This window comes from Mercenaria mercenaria, chromosome 17, assembly GCF_021730395.1.
Source record: "Mercenaria mercenaria strain notata chromosome 17, MADL_Memer_1, whole genome shotgun sequence".
In the NCBI taxonomy this organism is placed as follows: Eukaryota; Metazoa; Mollusca; class Bivalvia; order Venerida; family Veneridae; genus Mercenaria; species Mercenaria mercenaria.
Window position 1 is genome coordinate 71,230,642 of NC_069377.1, and position 19,601 is coordinate 71,250,242.

The following is a 19,601-nucleotide window of genomic DNA, read 5'->3' on the forward strand; positions in this document are numbered from 1 at the left end:
ATTATTTTGAATAAACTAAATCAAAATGAATTGCTACAAATTAATCTATTAAAAAATATCGCTTCATAGCATGCGGATGTGACACTCCGCAGTGAAGTTAAGGTCAAAGGTCACGGAATTTGTTGACAGTGTGTATTTCGCTCAATTTGTTCAAAGTCACTTAATTTTTAACGGATACATAAAGGGAAATCGACAAAATGAAAATGTAGGAGAAAAAGAGGAAACTTTGATTAAAAGATTAAATGTAAGGTGAATATGTAAAAACTGCAGCATAATTAATAAAAATCTCAAAATTTCTGACTCACTGTTTCAGTGGTTGACTGTAATTTTTTTATACAATGTGTTTTAAATGATTTCAAAAGCTGTTAATATTCTTCTTTAATATTGTTATTATTAACAATGTAATTGGTATTTAAATGGCATCCCACTCACAGGATTATAATATAAGACAAAAACCAGTGCCTGCACGTAGAAGCGGCGTATCCCCAGAAATCTCTCCGAGAAGCAACATGGCAGACCCAACATCTATTGGGTCACGATCTGCTCAAGCCATGGCTGCTGCCGCAATGTCAATGAGAGGTCAAGATCCGCAGCATATGAATGACACAAAAGCAAAAACTGTTTTGAAGGAGGCAGTGGATGCTGTGGTGAACAGTTTCGCAAAACATACTCAAGGATATGGCAGAGGTAAGATAATTTTGTTAGTAGAATGGAGAAGCATATGAATGTTGCAATGTATATCCAGTTAGGGTGAATTAATCTCTTATTGTAAGAATGCTTTGTGACGTTACAGAAACTAAATACTTGGGTGGTCTAAGACTAATGGTTCGTCAAAATAAATTTCATAATTCGACGTTTAGATTGTTTTATATCTGTGACGGGCAATCTAACACCAAAACTTCAAAGGACCAGAATAATGGAGGATAAATCAGAGTACACCGTCATGTAAAGTTATTGGTTTTATCGCTTGCGCATAAAAGCGTGAAGACAAGGTAAATGTTAATCGTGCAGGGCTCTCGCGAGTGGGCGACTTAGCGAAATAGGCGCTCTAGAACTTCAAACTTCGCTCAAATCTAACCTCAAAGCGAAATGCAAGTCGCCCGATTTTCTTTGATTTACTATTAAAAAGACATTTTACAAAAATTTGTAACAAAATACTTACGACGAATTTTCTTCTTGAATCCACACTTTGTTGACAAAAAATGCTTGGCGCGATACCTATAGCATAGACCACGTGATTGTGCACCGTGTTTACGTCTTTGACACTTCGCGTTAATTGTCAGCATGTTCGAGTGCAAAAAAGCAATGTTTTATAAAGAAACTGGTGATTAACCATGCGATTAATAGGAATATGGTACAGAATTATTTGTTATCTACGATATAAGAGCGACATGTAATGTATTAACTATGTTAAATTGACTTCCATCAATGAATTTATTTGAATATGTATTCCTAGTTTACACAGTTTACTTTCAGTTTTATTCAAGTGAGATACTGCCATTCCTCGGTGAATGACTCGGTGTTAATAATAAACACTTCATACAAGATATAACCAAAATTCGGCGGGTTACATTTACAGAATTGTCTTGAATTTTTAAATAGACTTTTTTCAGAATTTTGTAACAAAACAATAACCACTGTATGGGAAATGATCTTTCTAAGAAAATGAATGGTCACATCAATGTTTTTTACCAAGAAACAAGAAAATTACAGCCACCTTTCAAATCACTCGACATCATTGCGTTAGGATGTCTTCCCACTAAGGCACTTCTCCCTAAAGTCTCCCCACTTCTCCCTAAATTAGCTTGAGGGAGAAGTGACTTTTCCCAAAAAATTGGACCTAGCTAGACCCCTGTCGTGTACTGTACATACATAGGTTTAAATCAACAGAAAATTTGTATTTTTGGAAAATAATTTGATAATTTTTGCATAAATTAATGAGGAATTGAATCCCCTTTTGATACATGTAAGTTTTATTTGAATTTATCTTGTATTTGCAACAAAATCGGCATTTAAACCCTTAAACCGGCAGCGATGAAAATTTCATCGGAAATTTCCCCCACTATTTTGGTCTTTCGAGTGTTAGACGCAAGTGGAGATATTGCCCATAAGAAAAGTAACTCAATATTTTCTATGATTGCGTCAAATTATTTAGACTAGTCTAATGGTAACATGTCTGACCGTCATAGTCAGCTGTAAAAACTCATAAGAGCTTATGTTTATTTGTTGTTGTCTTGCCGACTCAAATCAGTCTTATCTTACTGTCAAGCCAGAGGTCTGGCATTTGAATCCCAGTCCAGGCACTGGAAATTACTGTAATGATCTTTATTGTCTTCCACCTAGTTAAGAGGCAAGTACAGGTTATTCCCAGGAAAGAGGGTTTCACTTGTATCAGTGCTATGCACCAGGCACATTTAAGAACAGGCTATGAATTAGGACACCTTTGCATGCAAACCACCATTGAATGTACCGTATATATATAAATCTGGTGTAATATTGTCCATTTGTCTAAAAACTATAAATCATAATGTCTCTCCATCTGCACATGTACTTAAGAAATAATTTATAGCAAAAGAGTGTTTTAACACTTATTTATGCACGATGGGTTGTTATATGTTGGGTGTAATAATTTCACGAGGGCGCAGCCCGAGTGAAATTATTTGTATGACATATTACTGCCCGAGTGCATAAATAGTATTAAAATACAGTTTTGGTATGAATTATTTTGATTCTAATATGCCCTTAATGTAAAACAGTAGATAAAATGTAGTAGCGCTCTTTCTTGGTTGCAACAAAAACATTGATGTCACCGCACGTTAATGTGACATCATTCTAGTGTAAGAGTGTTTTAACAGAGAAAAGCATATTAGAATTTAGAATCTTTACCCTTACCCTGCTAAATTTCTATAATGAACTTGTCCATCTTCCAATTTGGATAGTACCATTAACTGTTTAAAGGGGTCTTTACCAAAAAGATACTGGCTGAATAGCAAACAGTGCAGATCATGATCAGACTGCACGGATGTGCAGGCTGATCTTGGTCTGCACTGGTCGCAAAGGCAGAATCACTTGCCGCCAGCAGGCTAAGGGTTAAAGACTGAAATCGTCTTGTTTGTACACCATCTGTTTTTTAATTGAATTCTTGTTTAAAATGCATGTACATGTAGAAAGCTTATAGATTTTAAACGTTGTGAGGATAGACATTTAATTATCTTCCAGCATAAAAAAGCATGATAGAAGTTTACCTTTTTGCTGATTGAAGTAGATTTAAAATACAACTTCGTTTTTAAAGATTTTCTATGTGACGTTCTTGTAAAATATTCTGAATGAGTTATTATAACTTAATTAACTAGGTACTGATATAATAGTTCATGTAGGGACCGGGATGTTTTGGATCTCATGACTCTTTCTAGGGATGAACATCTCTAACTTAGTCTTGTTTCATTTTTGGTAGCTTGAGTAGGTTTATGTAACTTGTAAGACAATGTGCTGAGTTTATTGTAACTTTTATATCAAAAGCAGCAGAGCTGTGTCTGTTTTAAGAGTTAAAATTAACACCAGTTTGTGACCAAAGCACTTTAATATTCCCGAGAACAGAAAAGAAAATGTTTTAGAATTTTTGGTACATATATGTTCCCTGTTTATCTTTAACATGTACTGGTTCTGATCTAAAATCAAGTTTCTATGACAAAAGGAAAGAAATAAAGTAAATTGTAGAATTATAACTGATACCTGGGTTGACAAGTTTAAGTTAATATTGATTTTCATTATTTGAAAAATGTGCACCAGTAATCTTATCATATGTACAATTATATAAATGTGGATTGATAAAGAATTACAAGGCATAAATGTCACAATATTACCAACAAACATGTCCGCGTCATTTTGTTCTGCACCTCAAAATGGTTTTTCTGCAATTTTCTGTTGCCAAGGCAGCAGTTAGTGCCATTTACAGAATTGGGATTGACACAGTTTGACTCCTAGTCCCACCATATTCCCCAGATTTTTTGCTATGTAACTGCTCCTACCATCTTTGCAGAGTTATATATATGTTAATCGACAAGGTTTGATGACATCGATGACCTGTCCAATTTATGCTGAAATACATAAAGAAAATTTCAAAGCATATTATAAAGAATGTGCATGGTTACTATAATTTTTATAAATTTATATTGAAAGGGAACATATGCATCTAGTAGGAGAGTTTTTCAAGAAGATTTAGAACTGGAAAGAACTTCTATGACTCTTTAGCTAAAAAACACAACTGGTGTTATTTGCACTTGCCTGTCTTGCTAATGTCAACATTATACTCACATGCCTCCTAATGAAACCTTTAAAATTCATTTTTTGGAAATCGTTCAATACCTTTAATATATGTCAGATGTAAAAAAACTTTAAAAATCAGTAATTTACTTCTTGAATCTTTCTCATAAGCTTTTGCCATGTTTATTATTAGTTCACTGTAAAAAATATTCATAAAATATTGAAAATACAATGAAAACAATGTACTGTGTTGGTGAGTGACAGTGAGACTGACTTATTTTTAGCTCGACTATACGAAGTATAAGGAGAGCTATCCTACTCGACCTGGTGTTGGCGTCTTTCCGAGTCCCCACCTTGGTTAAAGTTTTTTTTACACTTTCTCTTTTTTCATCATATCTCTGTAATTACTTGATGGATTTGATTCAAACTTAAAATAGTAACTGTTATTCCTCATCGTCATCCACATCATCTGACATAAGGGCCATAACTCCTGCACCAATATTTCATAATTTATCCCCCCTTTTCACTTAGATTTTCAGGTTAAAGTTTTGATGCACTGTCACTCTATCTCTGTTATTACTGAATGGATTTGATTCAAACTTAAAATAGTTGTTCAACATCATCACCCACATCATATGACACAAGGTGCATAACTCTGGCACAAATGTTTCTTGAATTATTCTCCCTTTTTACTTAGAATTTCAGGTTAAAGTTTTGATGCACTTTCACTCTACCTCTGTTATTACTGAATGGATTTGATTCATACTTGAAGAAGTTGTTCAGCATCATTACCCACATCATATGACACAAGGTGCATAACTCCTGCACCAATATTTTATGAATTTTGCCCCTTTTTGTTTAAAATTACAGTTATATAGTGTTTTGATACACTTTATATTTACCTCTTTTATTACTTAATATTTTTGACACAGACTCAAGCTGTTGTGCAATATCTTCATCCACTATTGGAGTCATTTAACTTGCCAGTGACAGCTCCAGTTTCCTCAGATGTGCCCAATTTCACAATCCAGCATTGAAGTAGCCGAGCGCACTGTCTCCTGTGACAGCTGTTGTTGTGGATTGTACCAAGCCACAAAATTTAATCCAAACAGTCAAATAAAATTACCATTCATTAATATTTTGTCATTGACAGTTTAAATCCACAAATTCATATCCCAACAAAATAGCTGTTTTGTTCAAACCCACAGAATTTCTTTTCCACAAAATTCACACATTGCACAGTGTGAAATATTGCTGAGTCTCAGAATGCTGTAGCATTTCCCATGGTAGACTTTCTCATTTATAGCTTATCAGGAGGGCTTATTTCATTACCTGATATTTTATAGTGACCATCCCTCTTAAAGTGTTGACAAAACAATGACCAGTAAAAAAAAGTTACCATGCTGTCCTAAACGCCTGATTGTTGGACAATTCCTGTTGTTTGTTTCAAAGACTTAAAGTTATAGTGACACCCTGTTAACTTCACCTTCTAGGTTAGGGTAACATTGCCATTGAAAAACAAACACAATGAAGAGTTCCAGGAATGGGATTTACAAGTACCTCTCCACACCCAAAGTCAGTAATTCTCAACCATTCTGTCTGCCAGGTATAAACTAAATTTGCACCTACTACTAAATGTCATCAGAATCCTCCAGATTGAAGCCCACACATGCACCCAAAGATGAAGTGGTACCCCTTTCCCAACAACCTGTCCTCTTGCCATGTTGTGGCTTGTGTAGGAACTCTTACTTTTCAAAGTCATGGAGCTACAACATGGTGCAAACTAAGTTCTCATGCTTTTCTTTTACAACATTATTTTCTCAGTTTTTTTTTAATGGACAACAATATATATATATATATATATATCACCCTTTCATGATTGGCAAGAACTTCATGTTTTCTTGGTTTGTATTCTTAAATGACGATGAAATAAACAAGAGGGCCATGAAGGCCCTGTATCGCTCACCTGACCTACAGACCTAAAGGTCATCAAGATTAACATTCTGACCAAGTTTCATTAAGATATGGTCATCAATGTGGCCTCTAAAGTGTTAACTAGCCATTCCTTTGATTTGTCCCTGTGACCTAGTTTTTGACCCGACATGACCCAGATTCGAACTTGACCTAAAGATCATCAAGTTTAACATTCTGACTAAGTTTCATGAATATACAATCATAAATGTGGCCTCTAGAGTGTTAACAAGGTTTTCCTTTGATATGACCTAGTGACCTAGTTTTTGACCCCAACTGACCCAGATTTAAACTTGACCTAAAGATCATCAAGAATAACATTCTGACAAAGTTTCATTAAGATATGGTCATAAATGTGGCCTCTAAAGTGTTAACTAGCTTTTCCTTTGATTTGACCTGGTGACCTAGTTTTTGACCCGACATGACCCAGATTCAAACTCGCCCTAAAGATCATCAAGTTTAACATTCTGACTAAGTTTCATGAAGATACAGTCATAAATATGGCCTCTACAATGTTAACAAACTTTTCCTTTGATCTGACCTAGTGACCTAGTTTTTGACCCCACCTGACCCAGATTTACACTTGACCTTAAGATCATCAAGATTAACATTCTGACCAAGTTTCATTATGATATGGTCATAAATGTGGCCTCTACAGTGTAAACTAGCTTTTCCTTTGATTTGACCTGGTGACCTAGTTTTTGATCCTACATGACCCAGATTTAAACTGGATCTTAAGATCATCAAGATTAACATTCTGACCGAGTTTCATTAAGATTGGGCCAAAATTGTGACCTCTAGAGTGTTAACAAGCTTTTCCTTTGATTTGACCTGATGACCTAGTTTTTGACCCTAGATGACTCAATATCGAACTCGTTCAAGATTTTATTGAGGGTAACATTCTGACCAAGTTTCATTAAGATTGGGCCAAAAATGTGACCTCTAGAGTGTTAACAAGCTTTTCCTTTGATTTGACCTGATGACCTAGTTTTTGATCCCAGATGACCCAATATAGAACTCGTCCAAGATTTTATTGAGGGTAACATTCTGACCAAGTTTCATTAAGATTGGGCCAAAAATGTGACCTCTAGAGTGTTAACAAGCTTTTCCTTCGATTTGACCTGATGACCTAGTTTTTGATCCCAGATGACCCAATATCGAACTCATCCAAGATTTTATTGAGGGTAACATTCTGACCAAGTTTCATTAAGATTGGGTCAAAAATGTGACCTCTAGAGTGTTAACAGTCAAATTGTTGACGACGGACGGACGGACGACGGACATTGACGGACGCCGGACACAGGGTGATCACTAAAGCTCACCTTTGAGCACTTCATGCTCAGGTGAGCTAAAAAGGAAAAAGTCATTGAAGTAGTGGGTTATATTCTCTTTTGAGTTAAAAATGACAATATTTTCCCTCAAAATCGCTCATCATCAAAGAATGATAATTGAAGAATTACAGTTACAAAAGATTTGAATTAGTTACAAAAGATTTGCTTAGGGTGAAAGAAAATATTTACATTTTCGTAACAATAACTTCGGATTTTCTTTTCAAAACTAAACCATATTGAGTTTATTGACACAAAAGGTGAACAAAAAGGAAAAATCAGTGTCTGCCTATATTAGGTGACAATGTTATTATTACGAGAATAATCATGCGTAATCTGACCCTGTCATCGAGATGAAAATCAATGGTTACTTTTGTTATTAAGTGTGGCCTTTCCTCCCGTCAGAGTTATTTGTACCTATTTGCTCGCACTTTTCAGTACAGTCATGGTAATTTGTGCCCATTATTTGCATATTTTAATGAGATGTTAAGGGCAGTCCTGAGAGTTTAATGTTGCAAGTTGCAAATTACTGTACGACCTTGTGCAAATCTCAAATGCGCAAAAAGCAAACAAACGTTTAAATGTAAAGAATAAGACATTCCGTATTTTGTAATACATGTATGGCTTGTTTGGTATGTAAACTGACATTTGCAATAAAGAAACCTTACTAGTAGTTATGAAATTTTCTACATGACAAAAGCCAGAGTTTCAGGAAAACCACTCCCTCATGTCTTTATACTTTGCAACTTGTTCCATTGAGATCAAGGTAAATAGTAAGAACAGTAGTTATTATGTTGGATCTATACAAGGGGTAACCCATTCCTACTCTGCATGTATCTATGTTAAGGGTTTTAATCAAAAATCATACAAGGAAGTGCACAATCTTCCGAAAGCCCCATGCATAGCATATTTGAGGAGGTGGTTTTAATCAGATTGCATTTCAGTTAGTACTACTTAGAAAACTGATAAATAAGTTTGTTTTTGGTATTTAAACATATTAAAAATACTCGTATATTATGAATTTTGTTTCAAAAATATGCAATAAGTATAATTTATTTCTAATCTCATTTCAGTGAATGTGGTAGAGGCCCTTCAAGAGTTTTGGCAGATGAAGCAGGACCGAGGTGCAGACCTGAAGAATGGGGCTTTGGTTGTGTACGAGTCCCAACCCGCAAATGCTCCACCTTACGTTTGTTTTGTGTCGCTGCCTGGAGGAAGTTGTTTTGGAAGTTTTCAGGTAACTTGGTTTATTTAAAGGGAATAGTTGAAAGACTTAAATATTGACCCAGGGGATAGCCTCTATTTTGAGTTTGTTTATTGATGGACTATTTGGTGGGACAGGAAATGTTGCCTTCATAAAAGTTTGGGTTCTGACTGTATATAACTAGTCTGACTCTAAGTTGTTGATTTGTTATTCATTTAGCCACTTGCCCTCTACAAACTAATCAAAATAATGCATGTTCTGAATCTTTAATGAACTGATGTGATAAATTCGTCACATTTGACATTTTCAATTTCCTTCTTTCTCACATTCTATTTATTGATAAAACATTAATTGGAGAGGACTTCAATAAGCCTATTGGCTTCCAGTCCAATCCAGAATTTATGTATGTAAATAATCCTTTGAAATGTACATATTGGGAAATAAAATATATTTAAACCAACGTGAATTGGAAAGTTCAGTTATTTGACCAGGTCTAGGAATTCTAATTCTCAGCACACGGTTGATCTTTGTGACTTCCGATTTGTGGTAATAATAGTCTGGCGAACAAATCCTGCTCACACTATAAAGACAATGATTTTTCTCCAACATTCATGAAACCCCATAAGAATGTCTGTTTGCCTATGGTCTGCAACAAAGACACGAGTATCGTTTTTGGTAGTATCGTCTCCTGTTCTATCAGTACTACATACACTGCGTTTGGAGCGGAGTTTCCTTTTGTTGCTTTTTGCAGCAACTTTCGTACTTGTTATACATGTATAATTTGTTTGGTAAAAGTTTATTGGCAGTACCTGTAACAAATGATGTATTGTGACCTAATTCTAAACTCTGTCTTAAGGCTTTATGAAAATAATGACAGAATTTATGTCTGAAGTAACTTTTTGATGGCAAATAAGGAAATGGTCTATCTGAAGTTAAAACCACAGGTATTTTAGTGTTACATTCTTTAATAATAGTTTGTACCTTCACTGTCTATTCACAGCTTATTTTAAATAAAACTTTTTGTGTATCTAAAGAGGATTTAAATTCCAGTATTGCAGCTAGTATAAATGTTGAAATGTTATTTCTTTTGACAAACATTGTAAGAACTTGACAAATTGTATAGTTGATCATTAAGGTGATAATACGTAAAGTAAATAGACATTGTCAATAAAACTTTGATTACTTTCGAAGACATGCAGAGTAAAGATAGAAATTGTAACTGCCAGTTCATGCTACCCTGTGCCTTTAAAGCAGCCTAATGGCAGATTTACAGGGCCTCCACTGGACCTCAGAAAGTTATAGCCACTTTTTGAGAGAAACTGCCAAATTGAAGCTGAATTGCTGAAATTTGGCTTCATTTAAATAAAATTCTTCGAGCCACTTTCAAAAATCTGTAGCCAGTTCTTTGAATTACATTGGCGAATGGCATAGAAGGCCCTGGATTTATGTAAATTTTAAACAATCATATTGACAATGAAAATTCTGGTAAAAATGAAATTTGGAAATAATGTATCTGTATGTACATCAGACACTTGTTGGTGTTGGGTAGTACATTCATTCATGTTATTATACAAAAAAAAATACTTTTAGATAAAGGGTATATGATTTTAAAGGCACTGACCTCCAGATAGTGCAACAACAAAAAAAGAAAAATTGAGCTATATCAGAAAATTATTGCTATTATATATTTCATAAGAAGGCCTTGAAACATAGTTACTGACAGATTATAAGTTATGGAAACACAAGAATTAGTTGTTTTTACAAATTTTTCCATTCAGACTTGAAAAGCGTTTGTAACGAGGTACAGAGGTAAACTGTTGTCATTATACAGTTTTATATTTAACAAACATTAAAGTACGTATTCTTCTGTGGTATATTGGTTTAATAATAAGACTGCAGGAAAATGTTTATTGTTTTAATCCCAACTTGAGCATGTTTTTTTCTTGATTTGGCATTTTTAAGATAGTTTAGAAACAAAAACACATGTTCTAATGTTCATGTTATGACCATACTTCAGTTTTAAAGACAAATCATTTTTTAGCCAAAGTAAGGAAAAAAGCCAAGAAAACACGTTGTTACTGTTTTGTGACACTATGTCTTCATCAGAAATAACAATGAAGTCAATTTCAACATGGTTTTCTTCCCTACCTGGTACATCACCTTTTGCAGTTAATGACCTGGACATACATTTTGTCACAGGGGGGAAAACTTTTATAATTCACATAATTGGTTTATTTGATATTTTCAAACCTAAATTTGTAATTATAATTGATAACTCTGTGGGTGTTCACAGAGTAATTCTTTCCAGCTTTGATCTTTCGACTAGTTTTAATACACAAATTACAAATGTAGTTCAAATATCCCAGGGCTTGTTAAGTATGTGTGAAATTTGGCTAAATAAATGTTTTGGTCAGGTAAATAGTGGATACTTTATGTTTACTTAAGTATATTTATGGCCAGTAAATGTGTAAAATTGTTTTGTTGGTACAAAAAAGATAAGTGATATAAATAGTCGTTACATTATCTATCCTTGCCCTCCACCAAGAGTTTCAACACAGTTTATAAAGAATAACAGTTACTGTTACTGCTTTCAAAGAATTTTACCAGGTTTTTTTTTTTTTTCAGTTATTTTTTGGCCATTGTTGCAAAACTGTTATAGACAAGTAAGTCCCCTTTCCCTTCAAAATGCTGCAAATGTCTTAACCCTGGCTCTGTACCCTGTAAAGGAAGGTTCTGCATAAGTACTTCCTAGCTGTATGAAATGAGAATATTCAGTGAAGCATTAAAGATAGATAAATGCTCATCAGTTATTGGCAAGGTAAAATTTGATATTTGCTTAACTTTAAGTTCAACTTAAAAATTTGTAGATGGAAAAGAAATGTAACATTTCCTAAAACTAAAAAGATGTGTCCTATAACATTAATAATGTATGGTCTTAAAATTATGTTTAGCAATAAGGATGACACTGGAATTTGAAGTATTTTGTTAAATGATGTTTTATTTGCATTTATATGTAATTTAATCTAGATACAAAATAGCAGGTGTTTATCAGGGACAGCTTAATGCATTTAATACATGTCAAAAGTACATATGCCTTTAGATTTTACAGTTCTATTATGTTGAAAATAATCTTGATTTTATTATGGACTTATAAATAAGTCAGATTCCATTTTACTATCCTAAAATAGTCTGTCAGTGTAATCCTCGCCAATACCCACTTCTTTTATCTATGTGGTGGTAATCTTTTCATGTTTTTCAAAAATATTTTTACATTATACCTGTTGAATAGAGATGATTTCATTCCATAATGTCACTAGAAAAATAGAGCTCTACCTTGTCACTATTCTAATCTTGGGGAATTTTAATGTCTTGTTGAAGATTGATCGCACTGCCCGTTATGAATATAAGTTATAGAAAATAAAAAAAAAAGAATGATTGAAAATTGATTAAAGAAAATATGTAAGAGACTGGCAAATTATACTCTACAAATAGACCTAGCAAATGATATATTGCCTTTTGGCAAATTTAATATACTACTAAGACAGATGAATAATTTCATACAGTCTGGTTGTGTTACTGAGGGAGAGGTCTTGGATTCAGGTTATGCTTGAAATTATCATCTAGGTCAGTTATACACTTGCAACCTGCACATACAACATTATACACAAGGTAAGGCCTATGCTATCCAGCTTTTTAGGACCTGTGTGTAGGGACAGACATGGTATCATAATACTTCTCAAAATCAAGGAATACGCAAGATAACCATACATGTCACCTAAACTTTAAAGAAGCTTTCAGTTTTCGTGTACAGTTCTGACCTAATTCAGCAGTTACTGTAAAATGGTGCCAATGTCCCCTGCATCCCAAAGAGTAATGGTAAGTCAGCATGTAATTCTAAACCTGAAGTCTACTGTTTTTGTCTAGGTATATATCAGACCTGCATGACAAATGATAATTGCGATTTTGCTCACCAATAAAATGTTCAGACAAATTTAGATGTATCAATGCATGTTAAAATTCTTCCTTTACCAGTTCACTATCGGTGGGTTTTGAAGGATGATGAATTTGTCATGTGATAAATGTTTTATGCAAATACAAAACTTATATGTGACAGACGATTATTAATTACCCTACAGTGTCAATACGTAAATATTTAATGTCAGTAGCTACAAATAGACATGTTCTTTATAATTAATTAAATACCTTACGAAACAAATATTTGATTAAATGTTTTATAACCTTGTAGCCTGCTTTGAAATTCCCCAGTTGCAAATATTAGTGAATAAAACTTAATAGCTGGTATTGCCCAAGACCAAATTTGAAATAGATATCTCTGCCATAAAATCATCTTTTTTACCATTGTAAATTTCACCCATTTTTATATGACACCAAAATGTTACTGTACTTGTTGATAGATTGTGATAAAAGTTAATTTAAAACTTCCAGGATATCTAAGATATTATAGAGCAACCTGTCAGAATTTTCCAGTAAAATCTTATGCTGTTTCTAAAAAACTTAATTTTTAGCTTGACTATTCAAAGAATAGGGGAGCTATCCTACTTGCCCCCGGCGTCGGTGTGAGCGTCACACAAATGTTGAAGTTTGCGTACCACCCCAAATATTTTCAAAGTCCATCGAGATATTGCTTTCATATTTTGCATACTTGTTTATCATCATGACTCCAGTCTGAAAAAGGAGGAGGCAACTGTATCAAGCATTTTGACTGAATTATGGCCCCTTTTCGACTTAGAATAAATGTTAAAGTTTGCGTACCACCCCAAATATTTTCAAAGTCCATTGAGATATTGCTTTCATACTGTGCATAATTGTTTACCATCATGACTCCAGTTTGTAAAAAGGAGGAGGGAACTCTATCAAGCATTTTGACTGAATTATGGCCCCTTTTCGACTTAGAATAAATGTTAAAGTTTGCGTACCACCCCAAATATTTTCAAAGTCCATTGAGATATTGCTTTCATATTTTGCATACTTGTTTACCATCATGACTCCAGTCTGTAAAAAGGAGGAGGCAACTGTATCAAGCATTTTGACTGAATTATGGCCCCTTTTCGACTTAGAATAAATGTTAAAGTTTGCGTACCACCCAAAATATTTTCAAAGTCCATTGAGATATTGCTTTCATATTTTGTGTACTTGTTTACCATCATGACCCCAGTCTGTAAAAAGGAGGAGGGAACTCTATCAAGCATTTTGACTGAATTATGGCCCCTTTTAAAGTTTTACTCACAGCTTATATTATACTATTAAGCACTGAGAATAGTCGTGCGCGCTGTCCACTGACAGCTCTTTTTGAAATTTTGATTTTGCCTGGCATTGACAATGGGAGAAATACATTTTTGGCAATAAAACTGACATTATTAGAGATTTAAAAGTTCCATTTATCAACCTCGGAGACCTTTATAATGTTGTATAACTTGCTGTCTCAGTAATGCCGATTTTTAATAGCTGTTGATTGTGACTCTGTAGATGGACTGTCACTAGAGTCACAGCTTGGGACTAAATCAAATAGTATTTGTATTTGCTGAGATATGAAAGCTATGAAGTACTTGAAAACTTACTCATATTGTTTTGGATAAAGTTGTCACAGAGATTCCTTCCTTGGAGCTTATAAGTTGAATGTCTCTGATTTGATTTTTTGTTCTAGAAACTTTTGCAGTTCTTATAGATGAAACATTTATGGTTCAGCAGCTTCTCATCTGAATTAGACAATCAAGTTCAGTAGTAAAATTTTCTACAAACAACTGCAATATTGTAAGTCTGTTTTTCACCTGAATGTTTTTCAGAGTATGTGTACACAAGTTAAATCTGTCTTTATCTGTGTATTTATGAAAATTTATATTCTTTATTTCAGCACTGTCCGACTAAGGCCGAGGCCAGACGTAGCGCAGCAAAGATAGCGTTGATGAATTCTGTGTTCAATGAACATCCCTCTAGGAAAATATCGGATGAGTTTATAGAGAGGGCTGTGAGAGATGCCTGTGCTTCATTCAAGGTAAATATCACTTAAATTTATAGAGAGAGGGCCTATGCATCATTCAAAGTAAATATCTAATGAATGTGTAGAGATAACACCTACTGTAAACCAACTGATTTTCGCGCCCAATTAATTTTCGCTATATTCCCGGAAGCCATCTTTTGCAGATATTAGTAGACGCAAATAAGTTTTTCCTCACAACAAGCCTAAACTTTTCGCGTTTATATATAACTATAACTCTGTTTCGCTTTTTTACAAAATTATGCCCCTTTTTCGACTTAGAAATTTTTGGTTGAGGTTTTATATGTAAGCTGGTATCTCAGTATCTACGTATGGGAATGGTTTGAAACTTAACACACTTGTTCACTGTGGTGATCTGACATGCATTGCACATGTTCCATAACTCTACTTTGCATTTTTTACAAAATAATGCTCTTTTTTGGACTTAGAAAATTTTGGTTAAGGTTTTGTATGTAAGCTGGTATCTCAGTACCCACTAACGGGAATGAATTGAAATTTCACACAATTGTCCTTAGTCATGAGCTGATATGCATTGTACAGGTTCCTTAGCCCTGTGTTGCAAAATTACAAAATTATGTCCCTTTTTCGACTTTAATATTCATTCAATTGACAAGGCTGTTTAATAGTCGAGCGTTGCTGTCCTCCGACAGGTCTTGTTCTGATTTTGCGCTTGAACTAGTTTCTTTTAACAAACCAGCTTTCTCCATCCAAACTGGATTTTTGCAGGGCTTTTCTTAACAACATCAAATACGCTAATTACCAATTGTAGCCAGAGGTTTAGAAATTTTTATCAACTTTTTGAGAGACATGTTTACAGACTTACACAACTTAACTAATTGAACTATTTTAAAGAGTGGGACTGCTGATTTTTGTGTTAAAGTAGTGTGAGATATTTGAGTGATAATTGCTCACGAACCAACGTTGAATTTATTTAATTATGCAGTGGAAATTACGTCATCGGGGATATTATGGTGCGCTTATAACTTAAGGTAATAAAATGCGTAAGATACAAATTCGCGAAAATTATTTTTTAACTTTTTACAAAAACGCGAAAATTAATATCTGCCAATCAGTCCAATATCGGCAAAACTCGAACATTAATTGGTGTGAAAATAAATTAGTTTACAGTATGCTTCATTCAAGGTAAATATCAAATGAATTTATAGAGGGAGCAGTGAGAGATGTCACCCCCCTCCCCCCCTCCTCAATCCCAGCATTCAATGTAAATAACTAATGAATTTATAGAGGGAGCAGTAATAGATGTCTGTCCCTGCATTCAAGGTAAATATCTAACGCATTTATAGAGAGAGCAGTGAAAAATGTCAGTTCTTCATTCAAGGTAAATACCAAATGAATTTATAGGGAGAGCAGTGAAAAATGTCTGTTCTTCATTCAAGGTAAATATCTAATGAATTTATAGAGAAAGCACCTATGCTTCATTCAAGATATCTGATGACTTTATAGAGAGAGCTTTGAGAAATGCCTGTGCCTCATTCAAGGTAATTATTTAATGAATCTATAGAGAGAGCAGTAACAGATGTCTCGCTGCATTCAAGGTACATTTCTGATGGGTTTATTGTGGGAGCAGTTATTCAAGTAAAAATACTTATATACAATATACTATGATTTCCACTGTTTTAAACCTTTATCAGTTGGTTAGACCATGTATTGAGACAGCATAGTTCAGTTTTATTACTATATTTTATGCATGTAAAATCTAATTACTTGAAGTCTTAAGTTTTAGTGCATGTCTTGGTTTAAAAGAAATGTTAAAAGAGAGGATATTTCAGATACTTTTCTTTACACTGCACAGCATATAAACAGGAGTTTCCCTATTAGTATATACCTGCAGACTGAGTCTGCTTAATGGCGTTTGTTTTGCACTCACAAGTTCTGTTTCTGTTTATCTCAGTGTGTATTCTCAGTTGATGATTTTTATTGTTTTACTTCCTTGTCATATCATTTGTTGTAAAATTACATGGAGAATGCATTTTTCAACCTTTACATTTGCACTTTGTAAAACTAATTTTTTTCCGCAGCTACTGACAGGCTAATAAATGTAATTGAAGTCTCGAGACCTTTTTAATTTTAGATATTCAAGATATTGGCAGTTTACCTTGAAAAATAAATACAGGGTTAAAATCAATTTTAGGTATATTAAGTAATGGCTTGCTTGCTTTTTTATTTCAGGGCAATATGGAAGAGGCAGATAATCCAAACACTGGGATTGGTGCATTTCGATTCATGTTAGAGTCAAACAAAACTCGCACCATGCTGGAATTTCAAGAACTGATGACCGTGTTTCAACTTTTACATTGGAATGGCAGCTTAAAAGCAATGCGTGAGAGAAACTGTTCTCGACAGGAAGTGTTGTCACATTATTCGCATCGTGCCTTGGATGACGACATGCGTTCACAGATGGCGCTTGACTGGATAGCGCGGGAACAGGAAATTTCATCTATTATAGAGCGGGAATTAGAAATTGCAGAAAGAGAACTAGAAAGTGCAAGACTTGCTGGGAGAGAGCTACGGTTCTTTAAAGAAAAACGTGATATTCTTGTCTTGGCATTAAGCCAAATTGGCCCCAGCGATAGTTTAGCATAAGTTGTGCTTTTAGTTACAGAAGTACATAGAGATCTGAAAACTTCAGAAAACATGTCAGTTGTAGACAATGTGAAAGTCCAGGGTTAATGTGAATATTTTTTTCGTATTTATTGTAAACAGCCTGTCTGTCTGTTTCCTTTATGCCCTACTTTCAAGTTTGAATTTAACAAAAATTGACAATGTAAATTGACAATGTGGTATAGTAAATAAGCAATAAAACACATCTTTACCAGGCAGATGTGGTTTTGGAAAATTAAGGAAGTAAATTTTAATATTCTGTTTTTGTTTGTTTTTTTTTTATCAGTCTTTGCAACATAGTACAGTCAGTATCTTTTACTCCTTTTTTTTCATAAACCTTGTGTTCATAAATGTTGTATATTTATGTACATTTTGTAAACTAGTAAGGTGTGTGTGATTACATATATTAAGGTTACAGACGTAGGTATCAATAAATCAGATAAAGGTTTAAATGTATTGTGCTGGAGGGCAAATTGCTGTTAAAAGCTTAGGCCATACCAGTCTGTTCCAATGATTAATTAACTTCTTTTTTGCAAGACTTGGTTAATTTGTATTCAATTAAATACAGTATTACAAAATATATATTTTTCTGGTCTACCTGAACTGAGAAACACAACAGACTTTTAAGATTACCTTTATAGAGATTTGATTTTATAGATTGTTGTATTTTGCTTTATGAGGGAGTTTGGAACATTTTTGAATATTTAAAGCCACATATCACTAGTATACATGTATATACAATGAATTCTGTAAAATAAGCTTTAAACTAAAATCCAACAATATTTAAGCATGTATTATATTTATACCAATCACAAAACTGCACATTACTCAGATGGCATTTCATTGGATATTTATTAAAGATGGGAGTAAAGTGTTGTTTTATCATATATATGATCTATATCTATATTATAGAAATTTATAGAAATAATATATCATGAGGTTTCTTTCCTAAATTTATTAAAAAGTTACTAAACTTGTGTAAAAGACTCAAATACGTCATATCACCCTAATTAGCCAATATAAATATATTTACTTACATGACTCGTTATAGAAATTGCCAGTCCATAGTATGTACTATTGACTGGTCTATAGTTTAGCACAGGCTTGATGGGTTGAATTCAAAACTGGAGGAAAAAAACTTTGAATTTAATTTCTAGTGTCATAGAATAAAACAAGTACTGAATGGCTAGCCTGTCAGTAATCAAAACTGTTAACCTCCCATCTTTCAGACCTCCGGCAAATAGTTTTGTGATAAAATTACCAACTAAAGAGTGCTTAGCTTTATTATTATATCTGGTCTTTTTGGAACATAGAGTCCATTTAATGGTTTTTAGCTCATCTGATTTTTTGAAAAAAAATGATGAGTTATTGTCATCACTTGAGCAGTTGTTGGCGTCGGCGTCGGCGTCGGCGTCTGCGTCGGCGTTGCCTGGTTAAGTTTTATGTTTAGGTCAGCTTTTCTCCTAAACTATCAAAGCTATTGCTTTGAAACTTGGAATACTTGTTCACCATCATAAGCTGACCCTGTATAGCAAGAAACATAACTCCATCTTGCTTTTTGCAAGATTTATGGCCCCTTTTGTACTTAGAAAATATCAGATTTCTTGGTTAAGTTTTATGTTTAGGTCAACTTTTCTCCTAAACTATCAAAGCTTTTGCTTTGAAACTTGGAATACTTGTTCACCATCATAAGCAGACCCTGTACATCAAGAAACATAACTCCATCTTGCTTTTTGCAAGAATTATTGCCCCTTTTGGACTTAGAAAATCAGTTTTCTTGGTTAAGTTTTATGTTTAGGTCAGCTTTTATCCTAAACTATCAAAGCTATTCCTTTAAAACTTGCAACACTTGTTCACCATCATAAGCTGACCCTGTACAGCAAGAAACATAACTCCATCCTGCTTTTTGCAAGATTTATGGCCCCTTTTGGACTTAGAAAATATCAGATTTCTTGGTTAATTTTATGTTTAGGTCAACTTTTTCTCTTAAACTATCAAAGCTATTGCTTTAAAACTTGCAACTCTTGTTCACCATCATAAGCTGGACCCTCTCAGCAAGCAACTAACTCATCTGCTTTTTGCTATAATTATTGCCTTTTGGACTTAGAAAAATGGTTGAATATTATGTTTAAGTCAACTTTTCTATAAACTATCAAAGCTATTGCTTTAAAACTTGCAACAGTTTTTTCACCTATAA

The 19,601-nt window shown here is 33.9% G+C and overlaps 1 protein-coding gene across 2 annotated transcripts; it reads left to right on the top strand.

The window, feature by feature from the left end:
- The first annotated feature begins 94 nt into the window (after positions 1-94).
- LOC123537429 (LIX1-like protein) lies at positions 95-18,999 on the top strand. Of its 2 annotated transcripts, XM_053528577.1 has the most exons (5): positions 115-249; positions 435-687; positions 8,636-8,799; positions 14,639-14,779; positions 16,973-18,999. In XM_053528577.1, exons 2-5 carry the CDS (start codon positions 510-512, stop codon positions 17,384-17,386), a joined length of 897 nt encoding a protein of 298 aa, XP_053384552.1. In that variant the 5' UTR covers positions 115-249; positions 435-509; the 3' UTR covers positions 17,387-18,999. The 2 variants fall into 2 exon arrangements, with proteins under 2 accessions (XP_045177079.2, XP_053384552.1); XM_045321144.2 differs by having other exon boundaries at positions 95-687.
- Positions 19,000-19,601: the final 602 nt, after the last annotated feature.